Source organism: Haliotis cracherodii, unplaced genomic scaffold, assembly GCF_022045235.1.
Source record: "Haliotis cracherodii isolate W230 unplaced genomic scaffold, xgHalCrac1.p SCAF_18, whole genome shotgun sequence".
In the NCBI taxonomy this organism is placed as follows: domain Eukaryota; kingdom Metazoa; phylum Mollusca; class Gastropoda; order Lepetellida; family Haliotidae; genus Haliotis; species Haliotis cracherodii.
The window spans coordinates 21,971,188-21,994,341 of record NW_027266273.1 but is presented as its reverse complement, the minus strand read 5'-3'; the positions used below and the strand labels follow the sequence as shown (position 1 = coordinate 21,994,341).

At 41.8% G+C, this 23,154-nt stretch overlaps 1 protein-coding gene across 1 annotated transcript; it reads right to left on the bottom strand.

Annotated features, from left to right (window-relative positions):
* Positions 1–9,922: 9,922 nt before the first annotated feature.
* On the bottom strand, positions 9,923–19,711 carry LOC139465517 (uncharacterized). The gene is made up of 4 exons (XM_071247237.1): positions 19,291–19,711; positions 16,777–16,877; positions 15,256–15,350; positions 9,923–10,070 (listed from the first exon to the last, which is right to left on the bottom strand). Exons 1-4 carry the CDS (start codon positions 19,709–19,711, stop codon positions 9,923–9,925), a joined length of 765 nt encoding a protein of 254 aa, XP_071103338.1.
* Between the last annotated feature and the right edge of the window lie 3,443 nt (positions 19,712–23,154).

The window sequence follows — 23,154 nt, the reverse complement described above, 5'->3', positions numbered from 1 at the left end:
TTGGGGATGGTAAATATCCTACATTAGGAATAAACATTGTATTTAGCGAGCCTTGGCGAGCTAAATACATAGTGTTTATTCCTAATACAGGATATTTACCATCCCCAAACACACAAGCGTGATAACCTCTTTATAATATAATGTCATTCTTTAATTCTGTGCTTCAAAATCGCTTTCCCTCTCTCACAAACATTACCGAAACATTGCGAGTTTTCCTGGAATGCGCGCATTAATATTTAATACGTCACAGGGTAAGTGATGTGTCAGTCGGACAGTGACAGTAGCCAATATAGTTCCAAATGAAATCTGTTTCTTATACAGTGGCGAAGCAACATATACGCAAAACAACAGTTGTTTTTAATTGCCTTTCGCGGCAATCCATTGGTCTGTCCGCTAGAGTAACTGCCCTTGGTCAAAGGGAAGCTACTCTAACCCCAGTCTATGAGACGTCACAGCCACGGTCAGACGTTGTTGACAGTCGGTCTGTCCTGTCATAATGTTAAGAAGTGTAGTCAGATGTACACACAGCGACAAAACGAAACAAGGTAACAATTGAAACATATTTCGGCCAAATCCAACTATTTTAATTTGTGGAGAAGGTTTCAAGCCGCAGAGGTCTACAAGCGCAGAAATGGCTACTGATCACGCCTGGCTAGGCCTCGTGCCCTCGTAAAATTGTTTCGAAATTTATATCTCCAAAGTTGCCAAACTTATAAAATGCCTTAGCTACGTCACAGTTCGACACTGATTTTCAGAATATTAGACTGTTCTTTTGATAATGATAGCAATTATCCCTGTAGTTTATCCAGATTCCCGATGGTTAATTCTGACTCGATTGCCGAATGACAAGGGCGACGCCATGTTTGTTTATAAACAGTGAAAGTAGTCCTACTTGACCTTTGATATTTGCATCTCTATCCGCATATGACCCCAACGGATATCGTTTTTATCCGTTGGCTTTATCCTGCCGAGAAACTTACCCGTTATATGATAAATACACCTGCCTGATAGTTGGCAATTAAAGTTAAAGTGATAACATGCCTGCCTCAGTTTTGAAAACTGTTTACAATTATTGGAGTCCAACATGAAGTTCACCTCGCTGCCTTGCTCCACGCACCACCAACCAGCAACAGAAACTGTTGACGGACACTCAGATGTTTTGCAGATATTTGTTTGGTTTGGTGAAACTGGTTTACTGATACATCATTTTAGACAATGCAATCTGGCCGCGCCTCAGTAAGTATAGCTGTCTCACGTTGGTAGCACACAGCCCCAGCCATGATGTTACCTTCTTCAAGAGAGAATGAAAATAGACCAATTCTTATTCCATGATTGTAATGCAGATAATGCCCTTTAATTTGCCATGGATGGTAAACTCAACATCGCAATTAAATGTCAGGCAGTAGGGATACATCTTGTCTTTCCTGGCCTTCATACGAAAGGAATCTATGAAAATACGATTCTTGACCAAGGATTTTCTGTATTTCAAGGTGAACCTGGGGTCATTGTTTGTCCTCCACACTGAGTTTGGTCCATATGTGTGCGTGCGTGCGTGCGTGCGTGCGTGCGTGTGTGTGCGTGCGTGCGTGTGTGTGTGTGTGGGGGGGGGGGGGGGGGGGATTTCCTGATATTACAATACGTGTATCAGACTCTTAGAGAGAGGGAAATACGTTAATTCTGAATTCTGAAAGGACTGTCGTAAAATATGTAAGATACACATGTGAAGGTGCTTGAAGGGATGACATGTGTGGCAGGTCCTTATAGTGGTGAAATGTGTTGTAGGTCCTTATAGTGGTGAAATGTGTGGTAGGTCCTTATAGTGGTGAAATGTGTGGTAGGTCCTTATAGTGATGGAATGTGTGGTAGGTCCTTATAGTGATGAAATGTGTGGTAGGTCCTTATAGTAATGAAATGTGTGGTAGGTCCTTGGAATGGTGAAATGTGTGGTAGGTCTTTATAGTAATGAAATGTGTGGTATGTCTTTATAGTGATGAAATGTGTGGTAGGTCCTTATAGTGATGGAATGTGTGGTAGGTCCTTATAGTAATGAAATGTGTGGTAGGTCCTTATAGTGATGGAATGTGTGTAGATCCTTATAGTAATGAAATGTGTGGTAGGTCCTTATAGTGATGGAATGTGTGTAGATCCTTATAGTAATGAAATGTGTGGTAGGTCCTTGGAATGGTGAAATGTGTGGTAGGTCTTTATAGTAATGAAATGTGTGGTAGGTCTTTATAGTGATGAAATGTGTGGAAGGTCTTTATAGTGATGAAAAGTGTGGTAGGTCTTTATAGTGGTGAAATGTGTTGTAGGTCCTTATAGTGATGGAATGTGTGGTAGGTCCTTATAGTGGTGAAATGTGTTGTAGATCCTTATAGTAATGAAATGTGTGGTAGGTCCTTATAGTGGTGAAATGTGTTGTAGGTCCGTATAGTGGTGAAATGTGTGGTAGGTCCTTATAGTGATGGAATGTGTGGTAGGTCCTTATAGTGGTGAAATGTGTGGTAGGTCCTTATAGTGATGGAATGTGTGGTAGGTCCTTATAGTGGTGAAATGTGTGGTAGGTCCTTATAGTGGTGAAATGTGTGGTAGGTCCTTATAGTGATGAAAAGTGTGATAGGTCCTTATAGTGATGAAATGTGTGGTAGGTCCTTATAGTGGTGAAATGTGTTGTAGGTCCTTATAGTGGTGAAATGTGTGGTAGGTCCTTATAGTGATGAAAAGTGTGGTAGGTCCTTATAGTGATGAAAAGTGTGGTAGGTCTTTATAGTGATGAAAAGTGTGGACGGTCCTTGGAGTGGTGAAATGTGTGGTAGGTCCTTTGAGTGGTGAAATGTGTGGTAGGTCTTTATAGTGATGAAATGTGTGGTAGGTCCTTATAGTGATGAAATGTGTGGTATGTCCTTGGAGTGGTGAAATGTGTTGAAGGTCCTTATAGTGGTGAAATGTGTTGAAGGTCCTTATAGTGGTGAAATGTGTGGTAGGTCCTTTGAGTGGTGAAATGTGTGGTAGGTCTTTATAGTGATGAAATGTGTGGTAGGTCTTTATAGTGATGAAATGTGTGGTAGGTCCTTATAGTGGTGAAATGTGTTGTAGGTCCTTATAGTGGTGAAATGTGTTGTAGGACCTTATAGTGGTGAAATGTGTTGTAGGTCCTTATAGTGATGAAAAGTGTGGACGGTCCTTGGAGTGGTGAAATGTGTGGCAGGTCATCTCTATCAATAATACTTCGTGGTTATCTGTTCAAAAGAAACAGTTCTTCGGTATCAAGCAGCTAACGTTATCCGTGTGAACAAATTATCTGTATTACGTCAACATTGGCCTTCCTGACACTTCAACAATGATGTAGGTCGGATAAAGTGAGTCGTGCTTTATTTGACTTTGGTTTGAGAGAGTTACATGGGGATGAGTAATAGTTGAAAAGATGTTAAAAAAATAATATAATAAACCATATCTTTATCTCGCACGTGTAGAATAAATACAAAATACAAAAAAATAATTATGTATTCTTTTTATAAAACATTCCTAACTGTAAATTATTACACTAAACATGTTTGTGTTAATCGGGCACAATGGTCAAAGGGAGACAAGCACTGTCATGGGACAGGCGGGAAACGCGAACCCAGTTTCCGTGCAGCGAGGTATGAGCACCTTTGTACAGCGTGAATTCATTGACGAGGAAACATACAGTATGCTAGGCATAAGGGAGGTAATTCCCATACAGAAGTCTGTTCATGGTAATATAAAATGCTATGCGCTCACAACGTCGTGGGTTTCATTCAAACCGCATCTGCATGTCTCCACTGATCTAGTTCATTATAAAAAATATTACAGAATGTAACTATTAATTTGAAAAAAGATTAATTATGGAAAAATATTGATAACGTTTTCACTGTAGATATACAGAACATTTTATGCCATTCCGTCTACCAATTGCGTCACTGCATTTTAATTCTAGAATAGTACACGGTGAATAATTGACGTGTCAGTCTACAGGAGTAAAATGCACTACGCTAAGGTGAGGTGAGGTGAAATGGGGTTTAACGTTGCGTCCAAGACTATTGCACTTATATAGCGACGTGCATGTACGTGTGTGTGTTTGTACTAAAGTACTCACGGAAATGAAAACAACCCTGTTTTTCTCAATTTAAAAATCGACACAAAGTGTTACATAGCTGTAAATACGAAATACCAAAACAACTCAAAAAGTACTAGTCTGGATGTGCTAGTTTGATCTCAGTGAACAATACAAAACGTACTTTACAGGAGGTAATTTGTCGGCACTTTCAACATTCAAAAATAAAACTAAGTCCAAATTGAAATAGCAGAAACAGACTATAGGCATTATGCACCTGTTTTCACCTGTCGTCAAGGTGTCATAGGTCACCTTGATCTACTTATACACCTGGTTATGCCCTGTTTCACAATAGTCTGTTTTATTCACATTTATACACACTTTTACGTGTAAAAAGGCATAAAAACATTTGATACGCTGTATTTGTGCCACGGCCCAATTAGTACTAATTTAGTTGTTTGAATATTTACATATTTTGTATATTAACTGCATTTATTTAAGATCTGAGGTCGAAAAAACAGGGTTTTTTTCATTTCTGTGAGTACTTTAGTACGGACTGATGCCGATTTATTGTGCTAGCTCACTGAGATACCATGCCGCAGTTTCGCATGAATACCCTACTCTGACTCCGAGCCGACCAGTCCTTGTTTTAGCCCCTTAATGCCGAGTGCCAGACAGGGTAACAACAAGTACGATCTTTTGACGTCTTTTGGTATGACGCGGCCGGGGATCGAACCCCGGCCCTTCCGCTCTCCGGGCGGACGCTCTACCACTAGACCACAGAGGCGGTCCCACTACGCTAAGGAATAGGTAGGTCACTCTTATTGAGAAGTAGGATTCATGACCGCCGGAATAGCTGGAATATTGCTGAGTGCGGCGTTAAACAACAAACACACATTAAGCAAATAAAGTTATATAATATTACGTGTTCTTAGCTAATATTCCGTATATGTATGTGAGGAATGAGTGAGTGAGTGAGTATGGTTTTACGCCAGCAATATCACGGCGGGGGACACCAGAAATGGTATTCACACTTTGTACCCATGACGGGAATCGAACCCGGGTCTTCGGCGCGACGAGCGAACGGTTTAACCACTAGGCTACCCGACCGCCCCTGTATATGTGGAACATATCTCAAAAGTCATATAAAATGCGAGCCATGTCAATACAAGTCATGTGGTCTTTCTTAGTAATGACAGACTTCAGAAATGATGAAACTACTAATGTGAGAGGTTTCAATGTAGTCAAATCAGTATGCGTATGCTAATGAACAGTGAAAAGAACTTAAAAATCGCCCAAATCGGATAATTATATTAAATCCTATGTCACAAATAGATCATGATTGTGACATTTTGAAACTAGGCTGCCATCTTGGATTTTCGGGTATACAATCAAAGTGAGTGAGTGAGTATTGTTTTACGCCACTTTTAGCCACATTCCAGCAACATCACGGCGGGGGACACCAGAAATGGGCTACACACAGTTTACCCATGTAGAGATTCGAACCCGGTTTTCGGCATGACGCTTTAACCACTAGACTACCCCACCGCCCAACATACCAAGAAGAATAGTTCTGGAAGTTTTGCCTGATCATAATTATATTCATGTATGTTTCATTCATGTTCTTATTGCAAAGAATCTATGAACACAAAGTATCTTAAGATAAATCTGCAAACGCCATCTATCTGCTAGTCTATCCTTGTACGTATACAGCGCACATTTGCGACAGAAACATTTATTGATTGACAAAATGGACAGTTTTACAGAGTAACGCAATATCATGTCAGAGAGACATATCGACTAGCTTAAAATAAGCCGCGTTATGTATGTTTGAAAAATAAAGACACACGCACATGAGGGTAGCATCTTTAGCTGTGTTCATACACGCAAGACTATATCCCATCCCAAACGAAAAACAGTCCCATCGTATTTATTTTTCTCAAGGACGACGTATAATATAGTTCAACTACGGACGTACATTTACATTCCAAAAGTCGACATCAGCTTGATAACGAATCTCAATTTTAGAGTGAAAATAAAATAAAATATTAATTGTTAAATATAAAAAATATAAAGTATAAAATATAATCTTTTTGTCCATAGTGCGTTTCTCTCATCCAGAACGTGACAGCAAAATATAAACGGACTTCAAGTGAAGTGCAATTCTATTTTCAGTCATATATACTATATTTACATTGTTGTCAATATAGTACTAGTTTTAGTCAGATATATTGTACCTTTAACCCTGTGCACACTTGCCAACGCCACTATCGCCGCGTTATAGCGAGGGGTGCATGTTCCGTAAGATCTACCCGTTAAGAAAATTTGTCTTACTCGAAACATCAATACCGAGAATAAGGATGACAACCCACCTTGCCGGTCTCATCCGGGCTGCATCGGCCGTAGCCCAGGGCCCAGATCCTGTCCCCATACTTCTTGCACATGATGGGGGTCGGGCAACATGCAGGAGGAGCACCTACCCCTTTTGGAATACGATGTATCGGGGATATACATGGACGATGCCATTTACATATCAGGATTTCAAGTGCAATTCAACAAGGGCGGAGCAACAAAATGGCCATATATGACTTTTGGAAGTGTGTTTATGAATACGTTAAATTTAGTGTCGACTTAACATGAATTGATATGTGTATGTTACAGTCAAATTAATCAATAAATTCTATACAATTACTCAGTTTGCCACCCCTACCGCACAATAGTGGTTCCCCCCATTGTGACCTTGTTCAAACAGCAGATTAGTGTAGTCCTCGACCGTCTCTTGATGGCAAGTTGATTTTTTGATGTGGTGCAATAGCTAGTCGGCCGTCACAGGTACCCGCACTGTAGATCACCTGGCAATGTTTGTGCTTCGTTCCGTGAATCAATTATCACTCACTGCATCGCTGGACAGAATGAGTTTGGGCGAACTGGCCTGAAAGTCCTGTTCGACGATTATTATTTGTCGCTTTTGATGTCAACATGTATGTAATAGTTGACTGAAGGCACTCTGAGTCGCCAAGTATAGCTTTGTCAATGCCATGAGACTCAATACGACCTACGCAAACTGTATACAAAGAACTAACTATGGGCAGATTTATTATAACAGGTCATTATACTAAATATTTATCTTTAGTGTTCTTTTCAACACCGAGTGTAAATTAAACCGGTTTTTTCGACACAAGATCATTGAATGTGAAAGTGGACCCCTATATACCAACAGCCCTGAAAGGATAAATAAACGTTAATGTGTCCCGTCATGTACTCCGGTATAGAGCGACTTCGTTGTAATGCTTCTGCGATGATTAACAAGTAATACTATCGGAATTATAGTAAAAGATCCGCTGGGTACCTGTCGCCTGATTATGATTAGTTTTTGTTTGTTTGTTGTATAACGCCGCCCTCAGTAATATTCCAACTATATGACGGTGGTCTGTGAATAATCGAGTCTGGACCAGAGAATCCAGTGATTGACATCATGAGCATCGATCCACGCAATTTGGATACGATGACATGCACCAAGCAAGTCAGCGAGCCTGACCACCCGATCCCATTAGTCGCCTCTTACGAAAAGCAATGTCGCCTTTTACGGCAAGCATGGGTTACTGAAGACCTATTCTACCCCGGATCTTCACGTGTCGATTATGATCCATGGTATTTCTCAATCCGTATGGGGGCGGTGCGGTAGCCTAGTGATTTAAAAGTTCGCAAGTCACGCCGATGACCCGGGTTCGATTCCCCACATGGGTACAATGTGAGAAGCCCATTTCTGGTGTCCCCCGACGTGGTATTGCTGAAACAGTGGTAAAAGCGGCGTGAGACAGTACCCACTCACTCGTTCCACCCGTATGTGTCAGAAATAAGTAAACATTTCCGATGTGGATCTCTATGGGCTTTCGCCTCACATTACGTTGACATACCGTAATGTAACTGAAACACTGTTCAAAGCGGAGTTAAACCCAGATAACTCACTACCTCAGCGCATGCATATGAACTACGGACTGTAAGCCGTCATGTGTAGACTTTGTAAGTAATAGACCCTGTAGGACATAGGCTTAGAATCTAACCTCCAGATGGTTGTCGTTACAACATACTGAGAACTAGTGGAAAGAACGTATCACCCGTTGTATTATCGAATCCCGACCGTTAGATCCAAACTCAGGTATACTTAAGTTTGCCCGGTAGTGTAGTGGAAGTAAACGTCCTGTTACCTTAGAGTGAGTGAGTGAGTGGGTGGGTGGGCGAGTGAGTGAGTGGGTTGAGTGAGTGAATGAGTGAGTGAGTGGGTGGGTGGCCGAGTGAGTGAGTGAGTGAGTGAGCGTCCGGCTTTACGTTTTTACCACTACTCCAACGACACCTCACCGGGGGACTCTTAGCATGGTGTTCCTGCAATGTTGGCATGCGGGAATCGAACTCAGGTTAACGGTATGACAAGCCAACGCTCCAAACAACAATTCGCGCCACTAGTGAGTTCATCCAGTCTGGTTGACTTTTACCTCAGTTGACTGCAGGATCAAAACCTCAATACACAGGCCCTGCTCCTTCGTCTGTACGCCAACTGGAGAATTCGCTAAAACGCGAAAAAACTATCGATTGAGAGGAGCCAGGTAGATGAGACGACCCAAGGCGAGCTGTGACTCAATGTACTGCCCGTACATTACCCCGTTATAACAATCACGGTCCATGTAGATACTGAGGCTGTGGTAGTGTTTCTGCATACAGAATCCTTGATGAGGGAGTATGTACAGTCAGGTTCGCCTCCCCGCATCCGTCTAGTCCCGGGGGGACGGGCAGGGAAGCTTGTTTCCTTATAGTGCGGGACGGGATGCCGTTGCGCAATACCTGTTGACATTAAACTCTAGACCATACCCATTTAAAAAAGCAAGAAATGTCAGAGCAATGAAAGCTTTATAACGAGCAATCAAAATATGCCTCGTCATGTTCAAGGCTTTATGACGGCTAGTCATGGTATCAGGCTGGAAATTGTATGCTGCCATTATATCAACATTGGATTATGAAGAATGGCGCTTTTACCGACATCAGTTCCATTGCAATTGTGCCACCGGAAATACATTATGAAGCGTTTGGAGGTCCACTGGGGGGTATACATCCGACGTGAATAACGTTATCAGCAATAACACTATTATCAACGCAGTCCGTAACTTGTTCCAGCACGTGAGGCTGAAAGCGTCTGGGGGGGTGTTTACCATGCATAATGAATTGTGTTCTTAAGAATCCACGGACTCTTGTGTGAGACTATGCTTCAATGTATGGTGTTTTATTCAAGTGTTCATTTTCAAAACTGAAATAGTAATTCGGATTATCATAAGCTTACGGCGACTGTCTCACACAAAGGGCATGTTCTAGTACAGCTGATTCTGTAGTTCGTTGGCAGGGGTCCTAGCTTGGTGCATATTCCCGCTAGGGTCCGTAGGAGCGTTTCTCAGAGGGTTGGGTGGTGGTGGGGAAATACAATTTTGTAGCTTTATGGGGCTCATTGTCCCATGTCACCAGTGGCACTGGTTCAGAATCGTCACGAGAGCCAAGTCGAAAGCCAAAACTAAAAAGCACATTATTTAATCTAAACATATGACTGTGCATAAAATAATAATGATTCTAAATTCGGTTTCACAGCAGAAACTCAGCAGTAAAGGGGGGTGGGGGGAGAGAGAGTCTTACGGGCCTGCTCTACCGCGCATAAAGCAATGCCCTACACAATTAGTGAGACACGAAGCTACCGCGGGCAAGCAATATACACAGAACCCAAGGTTTACATTTAGAATACATGAGTCTAAACACACACAGCCATGTTGCACCGAGTTCTTGTCAAACAGCCCGATTAGCTTGGCGTTAAAGGTGAAACAGTGAGTTCGGGTGTAGTGGCTGGTGAATTGGTTGGGGAAGGTGTAGCGGATATGACGTCAGAGGAGGCCACATGTGCGCACTGAGAAGACCATCACGTTTCAGTTTGGCGGCCATCTGCTTTTTCCATTTGGTCCTGAAAAGATGGAAAGTGAGTGAGTGAGTGAGTTGGGTTTAACGCCGCTTTTAACGGCATTCCAGTTATATCGCGGCGTGTCAGCTTAATATGGGAGGAAAGCCAGAAGTGATGCAGGTCTCAGACGTTTACCACTTCGGTGAAACCCACGAGCACGGGTATGGTGCTGACAAACCTAGAAACATAACCCGGGCGAACCGGGTTTCGAACCCACAATCATAGGTTTCTGGCGTGCCCAAAGGACGCAACTCTGCACAGCGAATCGCGGGGCCACCCGTGCCCCCAAAAGATGGAAAGAGTAACATTGCTTTCAGTAAATAATTGAAAAACTTACAAAAGAAACATTGTTAAAAAATACCAGAGCTGTAATTTGGAAGAAATGATTTATATATGAATTCATATACAGCAAAATCTAGTTGAATTAAATTCCAGGGCGCAACGAAGATATGTTATGTAATCCGTAGACAAACAGCGTATCACTACTTCAATATTGTTTGCTTTGTATGTTTGATTGTTGTTTAACGCCGCCCCAGCAATAGTACAGCTATATGACGGCGGTCTGTAAATAATCTTGCCTGGACCAGACAATCCAGTGATTGACATCATGAGCATCGATCCACGCAATTTGTATACGATGACATGCACTAAGCAAGTCAGCGGGCATGATCACCCGATCCCGTTAGTCGCCTCTTACGAAAAGAATAGTCGCCTTTTACGGCAAGTATGGCTTTCTGAAGACCTATTCTAACCTGAATCTTCACGGGTCTATATAATATGTTTTGCATTCTTTGAGGTAAAAACGTAAAAAAAAACGAGGTACAAAGTGGTTACACAAGTATTGAGGTAGCGGATTCATGTAGAGTGTGCATACCGGTTTTTACGTTTAGAAATATTTAAAAATATTTAAGTCAATTTATTAAAACAATACGTAATCAGTGACATAGTTCAGGGAAATAATGGAACCCAAGTCACACCCACCCTATTATTGACCAATCAGGAAAGAGTAGACCGCGAGTGGGCGGAAACAGAAACGCAAAAAGAATTGTTTGGCTAGCCAATCAAATGCCATGGAATCGCTTGCAATTGTTTCATTATACAATATTGTTGTTATGGATGCTTCCGGCACAATAACCGCGTTGACGATATACCGAGTCGTTGGCGTTCGATATATGAACATGATTGGTAGTGTCGTCTAGTTACTCAGCCTGTACTATGGACAGTGCATGGAAAGTACAGTAAACCTCGGTTATAACGAACTCAAAGGGACTTCTAATTTTAGTTCGTTATAACCGTAGTTCGTTACAAGCATATATACAGCATAACTTCAGCAAATAGTCGGGACTAAAAAGTAAGTTCGTTATATCCGTCAGTTCGTTATAAGCGAGTTCGTTATAACCGTAGTTGACTGTACCGTCGTTAGCACCAGTAAAGGCTCTCATGCACCGGTTTTGCCAATTTGAAATCAGATGGAATGACGATTACATCCGATGAACGCGTGAAATTTCGTTTTTTTCACCAGTGGTAGATACGATCCCTTATTTTAGGAACTGAAATGCCGAGTATTTATTTATTCATTCTGTTATGATCAATGCCCTGGAGCCATTCACAAGCATAGCTATATGTTGAGCCCGGATTGAAAGACGTCCCATCAAATTATTCTCATGAGCAAGCGAAATTTTGTGCAAAGATAGAGAATGTGGAGATCCCCCCAAAACACAAGTGTGATATCCTCTTTATCACATAATGTCATTCTTCAATTGCGTCCTCGAAAACTCTATTCCCATCTCATTACCTAAACACTGAAAGTTTCCCGTAATGTGCGCATTAATATTTACGTCAGAAGGTAAGTGATATGTTAGTCGGACAGTGACAGCAGTCAACATAGTTCAAACTGAAACCTGTTACTTATACAGTGGGTGGGTGGGGGCAGTCGTCTAAGGCGCGGCGATTTGCTGTGCAGTTGCGTCCCTTGGGCACGCCAGAAACCTATTATTGTGGGTTCAAATTCCGGTACGCCCCGATTATGTTTCTATGTTTGTCCGCACCATTCCCGTGCACGTGGGTTTAATCAAACATATACAAGTCAAAAGGAATGTGTGTATCGTCAGAAAGAGATGCGAACATTAGCCACATATAGTGTAACCATTGAGCTATAATGAGTTTTTGTCATTAAACAGTATATCACGTGACTAACCACGGGTCTGGGTAGTCCTGTGGGTACCCGGGTCCTACTGAGAACCCACCCGACCCGAGTAACTGAGTTACCCGTCCCAGCCCTAATCCCAGTAGTTCTCCAGATTCCCGATGGTTAATTCTGACTTAAGTCGCCTAATTAGAAAGGGCGATGCCATGTTTGTTTGTATCGTTTTTATCCGTTGGCTTTATCCTGCCGAGAAACCTAACCATTATATGGTAATAGCATATATGCATGATATACAACCGTGACTAACCGAAAGTGCAGCCACATATGGAGGATACGATTATATACGCATGATATACAACCGTGACTAACCGTACGTGCAGCCACATAGGGAGGATACGAGTATATACGCATGATATACAAACGTGACTAACCGAAAGTGCAGCCACAGAGGGTAGAGGATACTAGTATATATGCATGATATAGAACCGTGACTAACCGTAAGTGGAGCCACAGAGGGAGAGGGTACGAGTATATATGCATGATATACAACCGTGACTAACCGTAAGTGGAGCCACAGAGGGAGAGGGTACAAGTATATATGCATGATATACAACCGTGACTAACCGTAAGTGGAGCCACAGAGGGAGAGGGTACGAGTATATATGCATGATATACAACCGTGACTAACCGTAAGTGGAGCCACAGAGGGAGAGGATACGAGTATATGTGCATGATTTACAACTGTGACTAACCGTAAGTGGAGCCACAGAGGGAGAGGGTACTAGTATATATGCATGATATACAAACGTGACTAACCGTAAGTGGAGCCACAGAGGGAGAGGATACTAGTATATATGCATGATATACAACCGTGACTAACTGTACGTGCAGCCACATAGGGAGGACACTAGTATACATGCATGATATACAACCGTGACTAACTGTACGTGCAGCCACATAGGGAGAGGATACTAGTATATATGCATGATATAAAACCGTGACTAACCGTAAGTGGAGCCACAGAGGGAGAGGGTACTAGTATATATGCATGATATACAACCGTGACTAACCGTAAGTGGAGCCACAGAGGGAGAGGATACGAGTATATATGCATGATATACAACCTCGACTAACTGTACGTGCAGCCACAGAGGGAGAGGATACTAGTATATATGCATGATATAGAACCGTGACTAACCGTAAGTGGAGCCACAGAGGGAGAGGGTACTGGTATATATGCATGATATACAACCGTGACTAACCGTAAGTGGAGCCACATAGGGAGGATACGAGTATATATGCATGATATACAACCGTGACTAACCGTAAGTGGAGCCACAGAGGGAGAGGGTACTAGTATATATGCATGATATAAAACCGTGACTAACCGTAAGTGGAGCCACAGAGGGAGAGGATACTAGTATATATGCATGATATACAACCGTGACTAACCGTAAGTGGAGCCACAGAGGGTGAGGATACGAGTATATATGCATGATATACAACCGTGACTAACCGTACGTGCAGACACATAGAGAGAGGATACTAGAATATATGCATGATATACAACCGTGACTAACCGTACGTATAGCCACAAAGGAAGGATACTAGTATATATGCATGATATACAACCATGACTCCAGCCACAGAGGGAGATGATACCCGTATATATGCATGATATACAACCGTGACTAACCGTACATGCAGCCACATAGGGAGGATACCAGTATATATGTATGCATGATATACAACCGTGACTAACCGTACGTGCAGCCACAAAGGGAGAGGATACGAGTATATATGCATGATATACAACCGTGACTAACCGTAAGTGGAGCCACAGAGGGAGAGGATACTAGTATATATGCATGATATACAACCGTGACTAACCGTAAGTGGAGCCACAGAGGGAGAGGATACTATTATATATGCATGATATACAATCGTGACTAACCGTAAGTGGAGCCACAGAGGGAGAGGGTACGAGTATATATGCATGATATACAACCGTGACTAACCGTAAGTGGAGCCACAGAGGGAGAGGGTACTAGTATATATGCATGATATACAACCGTGACTAACCGTAAGTGGAGCCACAGAGGGAGAGGATACTAGTATATATGCATGATATACAACTGTGACTAACCGTAAGTGGAGCCACAGAGGGAGAGGATACTAGTATATATGCATGATATACAACCGTGACTAACCGTAAGTGGAGCCACAGAGGGAGAGGATACTATTATATATGCATGATATACAACCGTGACTAACCGTAAGTGGAGCCACAGAGGGAGAGGGTACTAGTATATATGCATGATATAAAACCGTGACTAACCGTAAGTGGAGCCACAAAGGGAGAGGATACTAGTATATATGCATGATATACAACCGTGACTAACCGTAAGTGGAGCCACAGAGGGAGAGGATACGAGTATATATGCATGATATACAACCGTGACTAACCGTACGTGCAGACACATAGAGAGAGGATACTAGAATGTATGCATGAGGGTACTAGTATATATGCATGATATAAAACCGTGACTAACCGTAAGTGGAGCCACAAAGGGAGAGGATACTAGTATATATGCATGATATACAACCGTGACTAACCGTAAGTGGAGCCACAGAGGGAGAGGATACGAGTATATATGCATGATATACAACCGTGACTAACCGTACGTGCAGACACATAGAGAGAGGATACTAGAATGTATGCATGATATACAACCGTGACTAACCGTACGTGTAGCCACAAAGGAAGGATACTAGTATATATGCATGATATACAACCGTGACTCCAGCCACAGAGGGAGATGATACCCGTATATATGCATGATATACAACCGTGACTAACCGTACATGCAGCCACATAGGGACGATACTAGTATATATGTATGCATGATATACAACCGTGACTAACCGTATGTGCAGCCACAAAGGAAGGATACTAGTATATATGCATGATATACAACCGTGACTCCAGCCACAGAGGGAGAGGATACTAGAATGTATGCATGATATTGGTCTGTGACTCACCGCCTATTCTGGAACCAGGTTTTGATCTGGGTCTCCGTGAGTTCCAGGTGTTTGGACAGCTCGATTCTCTTGCTGACGCTCAGGTAGCGGTCGGTCTGTAACGGACAATCAGTACCACTGAGGGAAATACAATTGAAGGTTTCTGACACCTTTCTTACACGACACAATTAAATAGTTACAAAGACACTTTTGGCATTAATGATAAACAATACTATAGCGCGAACTGACTCGAATAGAAGGTTGTTTTTTAGCTGGAGTATTCATACGGTTTCATATGTTGCCATGGGGAGTGAGTGAGTTGGGTTTAACGCCGCTTTTAACACTATTCCTGTTATATCACGGCGTGTCAGCGTAATGTGGGAGGAAAGCCTAAAGTCATGCAGGTCTCAGTCGTTTACCACTGTGGTGAAACCTACGAGCAAAAGTATGGTGCTGACAAACCTAGAAACAGAATCAGAGCAAACCGGGATTCGAACCCACGAACTGGCTCCAGGCCAGCCTAAGGCGCCTTAGACGACTGGGCCACCCGTGACTCCAAGTTGATATATGGATACAATTGTATATGCATGCATCTTGATGTACAGGTATACTGGACGTTGAGTTACCCAATAAATCTTTGAATATTACCTTCCACCTATTAACATCCTTATTGATTCCACATTCAATATACAAAGACATGGTGTCTGTGTGCAGTTAGAGCACATCTGGAGTGCAGTTACAACTTGAGCTTAAAATACAAGCATAAAGTAAAATAAAAGAAGAAGAAATTAATCTGTCTCGAACGAAAATACCACTTCAAATGTGTGTCCTGCTCCATTAAGGTCCCAGGGCATTGCAATAAAGGCTATTAGTTCATGACGTCAACTGACGGAGCGTGTCGATGTTAGAGCATGTTGTTTCTTTGTATCCCTTCTCCATTATTGAAACTGTTTTTCAGCACTGGAGCGTAAGCGGCAATTGTAGAGACCTCACACCGAGATTACCTTAAACTCATTAAAATCAGAATTTAATTCTCGCTACCGCTACACAACGATCTAAGGACCTCCCATTACAGGTCACGTTTGAACGACCTTTCGCAAACTTTGACCGACCAATGAAATGACTAACACGAAGTCGACATTAGCCTATCAGAAAGCAGCTTTCTCGAGCTTTACGGTACTAGTTTCAATTTGACTACTTCGCTTTGAAACATTTTCGATTCAAAATTTGAAAACTAAGTAAAATAACATTTTGAAATGTCTAATACAAGGCCTAGATTGTATGGCAGTACTTCCCATGGGCAATGCAAGGTCTCTTCCGTTAAAATGTTTACCCCATTGAAGCAAGAGACAGACGATGATTTTGACAAACACACACACGCGCGCACGCACGTACACACGCACACAAAATACACATTCTTACTAATCCTGTAAACGACGCTCTGAATGGCCGGTTGAAAGGTCGTTGTGACGTGACCCATAATGGGATGTCCCCAGATCTTTGTTAAGCGGTAGCAGTAGATTTTAATAAGATTGAGATTACCTTAAACTCTTCCTCTAGCCTCTCCAGTTGTTTTGTTGAATACGCCTGTCGGGGTTTCCGGTCGATGTTAACCCTGCGCTGACGACGGGAGCTTCTCTGAGCTGAGGAAAAAAGGGCATGTGATGCATTCATGAGTCAAGTTTTTGTTTACAGGTTATCGGGGCTTTTGACATAGCCTGCCTCATCTTGAGGACTTACCGTTTCGGAAATTAATTGTTTAACCCCAAAACAGTAAGTTGTACCATAGGCACTTTGATGTTTAGAAATGCAACATTGTCAAACTAATACGGTAGTCGTCATCCGTGGCCTAGGGGTAAAGCCTCCGCTCGGGGAGCATTCAGCATTAAGGGGCTAAAACAAGGATTGGTCGGCTTGGAGTCAGTATAATGTGTCTCAATTGGGTATTCATGTGCAACTGCGGCATGGTATCTCAGTGGGCTAGCATTGTAAAATCAGTAATAGTCCGGACTAGTACAAGCAGCCACACACACACACACACGTGCATGCACGTCGCTATATAACGGCAAAAATTTTGGACGCGACTCTATACCCCATTTCATCCCACCTCACCTCACAACTAACGTCCGGCCTGTGACGGTCATGGGAAGGCACACGTTTTGAAAGTCTACAAAAATAGTTGGATCAAACAGTGAACTGCAGTAGACCCTACAGACATCCCTCCTCGAGTAACCAGTTACATATATCTCCGTATGATTAGATACATATATCATATCATACTGAATAATCGAGGCTGCAGTCAGTATCGGGGATCCGGTACAGTACTGTGAGAATTCGAGAAAAATGCAAATGTAGAAATATTCTTCATATTTACATGTCATGAGTACATGCCAATTTATGGTTAGCTTCTACTATTTACTAATGCTATCTTGTTATTCCAAAACATCTCATTGTGTACGTCCACATGATCTTCCAAGATAGAAAACTTCCATACATTTAAAATATGTTTGTAAAAAAGTGTATTTTATATTTTCAATGTGGATGCATCATAATTACATTTGAACAAGAACTTTAGCAAGTTTACATGCTTAAATACATGTTCTAATGGGTATGTCTAGAATTTTCTTTCTTGAAATATTTTAAAAGCCAAACTATAGTGGAACCCTGGATTATCCGGAAACCTCGCCTTCCGGACGATATTTACGTGAAACGAAATAGATACTACATAAATTATTAAAATGCTTCATTTATACGAAAATTATAGAAAGTAAATTATGTATTTTAACTGCCTTGTTTGATTCTTCACAATTTAAGGCTTTAATCCCATCATTCTCAACATTTCTTGATAGTCTGACACGAGCAACTTTTATTCCGATTTGCTATTCTAAATGAAGGTAAACAATCCTATTAACTACTTCAACAATTCTCCTTGGACTACTGATACATTGTTTGATGGACAGCTCTGGAAATACCTTCTGATTTACGCAACAAGCAATGGCCATAAATAGTTAAATTCCTTGTTCTCCAAATATCGAAACGGATTTTTAGCTCTTTCAGCACTCTTTAATATCATCTTTCAGGTATGTCTTATCGTTTACAGTATTCCAAAATATCTATATCTTGACATTTTCTTGATGCCAAATGGTGCCCTACAATTGTCATTTCTAAGAGACATTAAAACAGATTTTTCCACATTTAGTTTAAGTATTAAGTATGATGAAGAATGGAAACGTGCAGGTATTGTCCATACCAGAATAAGAAGGGACAATTTTACCAACGTAAAACTAGATGGTATGGTATAAATATTATAAAATGGTTAACATTTGAATGTAAATGCAGTGAGGAAAGCTGTTGGGTAAAATGTTTATTTCAAGGACATGGTTCCTCCTAAAAATGTTAATTTACCTCCTTAATATGAAGGAATAAAAACAATTCAACTGCAGCCACGTCGATATATTGTCTCATACATGTTGTACATCCATTACATAATGAAGATCGGGATAAATGGAAGCTACTCGGGGGGATTCAACAGGAAAATAAATACAAGAATTCCAATAAACATTTAATTATTCCGTGTAATGAATACCTCAATCAGATACATGTATAGGATAGTAATTAGTGTGAATTTTGTGACGTGAAAATACCATAAGACATCATCTATTTTATTGATAAAATGATTTGCCCTTTTGGGTTGGATATCGTTGTGTTATTGAGTTAATAACCATAACAAAAATATGATAATTATGGGAATATTATTTTGTATGGTGTCAGTGAAAAACACGATGATTCTGAAGTTAGGAACTATTTCTTGCTGTCAGCAAAATATATTATATACAGATGTAAGGCTACAAGTTACAAGTATATAAAGTCACTCATTGCATCCAAACTTAAAACTGTTCTTGTCAATAAATAAATATTATTGTTATATTTTATTTTTAACATGGAAGCAATATCCTCTGATACGCCTGTCCACGTGGTACTGTACAGGGTTGTAAAAACACGGGACTATGATGTAATAAGGATGTGTTTAATAAAGAACATTAAAAACATGGTTACCTTCTATGTATGCTTGCCTCTGATACATGGACTGGCACAGCCAGGATGTAGACTGGAAGACCCCCAGGGATCGGGCTAACGTGCAGGGGTAGTGCAGGAAATGCGGGGGCCGGGCGTATGCCATGTAGTCCAGCGAGGGAACACTAGAACCAAACACGTCCGGCCTGGGACTGTCCGCGCATGAATCGCTCGATTTCGGGATTCGCAGTGATGACTCTGCGACGTCATACTTTATGGCGTCATTTCGGGAGGGGTCACTACTAGCGGTGTCCGTATTTTTATCTTTCAGGATGTCATCTATGGATAAAAAATGAGATTTTGTGGTTTCATCTCCTTCTAAACTTTCTCCCCTCTCGTCCACAGAGTTGCGGCCTTCGGGGCCGGAAGTACGGGAGCTCACCTCTTCTTTTTTCGGCATCATCAAAATATATTACAAATGCCCCTATGACTTTAAATGTTTCAAACTCGCCAATCTGAAACTCTATCTGAGATTTATGACATTGCTGAGATTTTTATATGAGTATTTCCTACAAGTAGACATTATCAATTAATATACCGCCATCGATCTCTATTGTTACAGATTGCGCGTGCAATAATTGGCCCTCTAACAAGCACAAGTAGGCTGATGAAAGGTACCATACGAGCAGATTCCCACTGCTATAACTTTGTTAACCATTGTCGTAATCAATGTTAATTACTGTGAGTCCTCTCGCATCATCCACAACACTCTACCAATCCATAAATGCCATTAAAGTCCTTTTAGCTAAACTTTGGTGAGTATTTTCGTTGAAGGCGTGATAGTGAATCTGTGTGTATGTTGACTGGGTGTGAGCCGGCCAGACTGGTTTCACCTGTGTTGAGCGTTCCGAGGGCTCCTATTGTACCATAAGAGCCTAATACATCACAACGCTCTAATGTGATATAGTGATCCCGTAACTGCCACAGGGCTTGGGGATAGTTGTCATAAGTAGCTCGTTGCAAACATGATGAATTATTAGAAGATGTTCGTCTTTTTGAGGTGGCATGCGTCTCATTGACATGTTTGTTTAACGTAGGATACCCAAGCTTAATTCACTTCAGCCCCCGCCATAGAATCAGATGCAGATTGATAATGGCCTGTTTCTAGATTGCCGCCGTGAGGTACGGTATATTGTTGTTAATGAATCAATTTTCAATTAAACCACAAGAAAATACAATATTCATTTTTCTCCACATCGAATTTTAATTTACTTGGAACTACTTCGACCATTATACGGGAGAGAAGCCAGTTGTTTCTCCGCGGAACTACTTGAGATTGAGACAGTTTACCGGCCTTTTTGTTGAAATCGTTTTGTAATAATGATTTAGTACATACAAGTACAGTGAAGCATAATTTTGGTATCCCCTGCCGTGATAATTACTACTGTTGTTAAATTTTACATAATGCCCATTTCCCTGCTTCACTCAGCATTGTTAAATCACTGGTCGCCCCGTCCACATCGTGATCAGAGGGAGTGTGTGAATGTTGTTTGGCGCCGCATTCTGTTGTGACAGCGGTCTGGAACATGGAAACCACAAACGGTGGTACGATGACACGCAATCAGCAATGTGACGGGGCGTGGCCATCCGATCCCCATGTTAGTCGTATGGTTGTTACAGGGATGGGGGGGGGGGGGGGGGGGGGGGGGACTAATGTCTTAGTAAATAAATGACTTCATCCCTCTCTCAAGCAATCACCGCGTAATTACACATTCAAAGCAAGTAAGAATTTTCTGATGAAATGTACCAAGAAACTCCAGCTCATACCTAACGGTACATGGGTCGACCCTGATACAAATATATCAGACACAGCCCATGTAAGTCTATAATGTTTGACAAGTCTAGATTACTGCAGTAATTACTGGGCTCCTTTTTATCATATTTTTTATTAAGATAATTGAACAACTGTTTTTTTCTGTACGATATGTTCACTTCAGAAACAAGATGTTAGAGGTACATAGGCAACTGTGTTGTGTTTAATTTTACTGAAAGATTTTAAAGTAGCATTTAAAGCATTCATTCAAAGCTTTGGGATGTGGACTTCCAAGGTTGATGAGGGGCAGGTATCACTGGGAGCCTTTTCCCTCCACGATTGTCACAATCGCCAGCTTCAGCAATCAGGTAATGAAAGTTTTTAGAGACTTGAACTTCCTGACATCGCTTGAACTTCTGAAAATACATGCGTATATATGGAGAAACGGTTGAAATGTTTTAGTTTAATAGCTTTATAATGTGCTTGTTTATTGTTTAACAGCAAAACTCAAGCTGTACGAGCTGACAGCGGCCTGTAAACAATCGAGTGTGGGCCAGACAACCCAGTGATTGATATTATGAACAACGTCGGAATACGATGCCGCAAAATGAACCAAGTCATCGAGCTTGACCACCCGATCCGTTGAGTCGCCTCGAACTATAAGCAAGCGTTGCTGGAGACCAATTCTAATCCTTGGATATTAGTTTTAAATGTGTGATTTGTGTGGGAACGGCAACAGTAGCAGCAGCGTCAACGCTGCATCAATCAGCCATCTATAACGAAGAGCCAATTACACAATCCATTACACGCCTCTAATTGATCTTCATATTTCTAATCTCACATCAAACAGCGACGATGTGATCAAAGCACGCCTCGAGGTTGATATCCTGCGAGATTGGAGTAAACTTGTTGTTCACACATGGTAAAGGGCACTTTATTCATTAAAGTTATCAAGTATATTTGGGTTCTTTCGTTGATAAGGGTCAATGGGTGAGGTTTGGGTGGGTGAGTTTGGTTTAACGATACTTTCAGCCACATTCTTGCTTGACCAGATTTGGGGCTTCACACATATTACCCATGTGGAGAATAGAACCCAGGCCTCCGGTGTGACGAGCGAACACGTTCACCTTGGGGCTATCACACCGTCCCCCGTCTTGAGCATAGAATCAATAAAATATAATTCTGTGCCCTACTCTCATGAGACCTTTCATACATCAGCGCTAAAACACATATGTGAATGTTTGTTTGTTTGTTTGTTTGTTTGTAAGTGAGTGAGTTAAACGTCACTTTGAGCGTTATTTCAGTTATACGACGGCGTGGCAGTTCAATGTGTGAGAAAAGCCAAAGGGGACACTTGTCGTGGGCGTGTACCAGATGACTGAAACCCACAGGCACTGGTGCTGAGATTCACCGCCAGGGCGAATCTGGGATTCGAACCCACAAGACGAGGATTGTGACACCTCTCTGCCCAGCGAATCCAGCATTTTCTATCACTGGGCTACCCGTGTTCCCATGTATGAATTTCAACTGCACATGGATGTGTATAGACCTGATCCCAACGCATTCACAATAACATCCGTGGTAGCAATTTTGAAAATATCGTTTTAAATAAAGTGTTAAATGTCGTGTTGGCCTCCGAAGCCACGTTGACTATCATGCATCCCATGTAGCTAATGTTATGACCCGCCTCCTGTCTTAAATCTTCCGTAGCTCGCAGAGCGTATGAAGCTCTATCATCACACGCAATACTGCCCTCAGTTTGTTTCCGGAAGTCTGAGCATCCCTCATGAACCCCAACAGTGCGTATACCTTCTAGTCTCTGTGACCATCTATCATGAACCCCAACAGTGCGTATACCTTCCAGTCTCTGTGACCATCTATCATGAACCCCAACAGTGCGTATACCTTCTAGTCTCTGTGACCATCTAAATGAACCCCAACAGTTCCTATACCTTCTAGTCTCTGTGACCATCTATCATGAACCCTAACAGTGCGTATACCTTCCAGTCTCTGTGACCATCTAAATGAACCCCAACAGTACGTATACCTTCCAGTCTCTGTGACCATCTAAATGAACCCCAACAGTGCGTGTA

Excerpts from the sequence above, each read along its gene's own strand:
- LOC139465517 (XM_071247237.1), bottom strand. The coding sequence starts at position 19,711 with ATGATGCCGAAAAAAGAAGAGGTGAGCTCCCGTACTTCCGGCCCCGAA. Across the intron at positions 15,351-16,776 it reads GGCTAGAGGAAGAGTTTAAG|ACCGACCGCTACCTGAGCGT; the intron begins GTAATCTCAATC and ends TGTCCGTTACAG. Across the intron at positions 10,071-15,255 it reads ACCTGGTTCCAGAATAGGCG|GACCAAATGGAAAAAGCAGA; the intron begins GTGAGTCACAGA and ends CCATCTTTTCAG.